The sequence below is a fragment of the Lactuca saligna genome, chromosome 8 (assembly GCF_052625555.1).
Source record: "Lactuca saligna cultivar CGN05327 chromosome 8, ASM5262555v1, whole genome shotgun sequence".
Taxonomy (NCBI): Eukaryota; Viridiplantae; Streptophyta; class Magnoliopsida; order Asterales; family Asteraceae; genus Lactuca; species Lactuca saligna.
Window position 1 is genome coordinate 6269862 of NC_136424.1, and position 2166 is coordinate 6272027.

A 2166-nucleotide genomic window follows, 5' to 3' on the forward strand; every position below is an offset into this window, starting at 1 on the left:
GACAATTTAACATGAAAGTCTTGCACACATTTTTATAGGCATAAAGTCTATTCTCTATTTTCATTTGCTATCAATGTGGGACAGCCACTTGTTTCATTTTAAGCCAAATCTCAACAAATTAATATAAGGTGAAGCTTTGATTCAACACTAATTTTACCCCATCGTTAAGATAAATCTCAAAGGAGATACATATTCATGTTGTATGAATGGTTAGATAATGCAACTATGGTTGCATTTTTTGTTTTTCACAATTAACCCTTCAAAAGAAACCAATGTTCTTATTGTTATAATAATTGTATCTAGATTCATTGCATTATGTCAAATTATCCATCTTTCCTCCTAAAAGGTAATCAAAAGAGAACTATGTATGCAACAATTGCTCATAAATCATAAAATGCTACTTGCAATATTAAATTAATGTTTAGAATTTACAAATAAATTCTAATGATAAAAATCTTAATATATGTAAGTCTTTAATGATAAAACACATAAAGAAATTATAGAATGAAATGAATGTGAGTCTAATACTCAGTTTATTAATTATGTGGCCTTCTTCTCCCTGGATGCTCTGCTGGGAACCTTGCTCAAAACTTTCTCACTTACAACCTCAAAATGCTTCTTCAATTCACCCTCCGCTTTCTCAAGTAAAACATCAGCTTGACCCTTGTTTTTCTCATACAATATAGGCACCATTTGCAGAAGAACAAAACCTAATCATTCATCATTAAAAAGGTTAGTGTCTTTTTGTTGTATGAAATTAAACAGTGATACACAAATTTGCTATAACTGAAAATTAGAAAAAGGATTCTTACATATGTAGACCAGCGTCAAGAGGTTACACCAGTTTCCTGCAACTGATACAATCCACAAGCAAGCAATCACCTAATAAACATAAAAAAATTGGATCATTATAAACAGTCCAATATCAGAGAATTGAAAATGATGGTTAAAATAGAGAGGAAAATATAAAGAAATATACAGCTAGAAATTCCTTCAAGTCCTTTCCAGAAGCGATTTCCCTAAGGACCTCCAAAGCTTTGTTGATTTCAGACCTAAGGACAGAGGCTACCTTAAGAGCAGTATCTTCGTCAATAGCAACTTCTGGGAACTGTGGACACCTGTCATTTTACAACATATATAGGTCAAGACTGATCAAGAGTAAGAGAGAGAGCATAAACATGAAGTAAATGCTACCTGTAGAAGAGGTTGAATGTATTTGACCACAGAAAATGGATCCCAAGGACTAGAATTAGAGTGTGGCATAGTAGACTAAGTAAGTGATATTCAATCAATTCGAAAAGTGCCCATATCAAAGTGGCAACACCAAGCACGCCGATAGATGTTTTCTTGTCCCTCCATAGAAGTATATCAGCAGCTGTCATGCATGAACAAAAAACTGAAACTATCAACGTCTGTTTGTGATGACATGGTTCGGATGAAATTGAACCTAAATAGGTAACAAAAGTTCAATTTTATTTCTATAAGCATCCTCAATTTGCTTATATTACTTCTCCCATATGTCCGACATCCAGCTCTGAATTAAACATCTCAGTTAAATTTGTATAACGTCACCACATGTTGGTAATTGGTGGATTACGGCATTGTTCTTGCTTAACAACACAGAGATTGTGCATATATAATTAATATAAAGCCATTTAATCGATTATCTAAATCAAGGATCTGCGTGAACAATTTCCCTAATTATTGAATGCCTGGAATGAATATATATGATTTGAGAAGTGTAAATCGTATATGAGCGATATGGAAATCTAAATAAGGCAATTGATTAATAATAAATGTAATTTGAATGAAACGAGCATACGTACGTTTGCCGCCTCCTAATAGATCGTGAACAGGCTTCTCCTTCCAGGAGAGGCTTTGAACCTTTTTTTTGATCGGTACGGGATAATCCTTCTTGGATGCGAGTTTTCCTTTGCCTTCGCCTTCAGAATCCGACGACGAAGAACCGTTTCCATGAAACTTCTCGGTGACCTTCTCTTTCACTGAATCAATAAACGATGATTCGTGTTCTTGCCCTCCGGCGGCTTTATCGGCCATATCTGGATCTAGGTTACCGGATCTTCGCAGTTATTCGCCGGCAATTGGGAGAACGTTGGTGTATTCTGAATGATTTCGGTTGCCTATCAGCCTATGAAATGAAATGAA

The 2166-nt window shown here is 34.9% G+C and overlaps 1 protein-coding gene across 1 annotated transcript; it reads right to left on the bottom strand.

The window, feature by feature from the left end:
• Positions 1–383: 383 nt before the first annotated feature.
• Positions 384–2166, bottom strand: LOC145012456 (reticulon-like protein B5). Its single transcript, XM_078971253.1, has 5 exons — positions 1827–2166; positions 1195–1375; positions 980–1118; positions 813–882; positions 384–710 (listed from the first exon to the last, which is right to left on the bottom strand). Exons 1-5 carry the CDS (start codon positions 2056–2058, stop codon positions 541–543), a joined length of 792 nt encoding a protein of 263 aa, XP_078827379.1. The 5' UTR covers positions 2059–2166; the 3' UTR covers positions 384–540.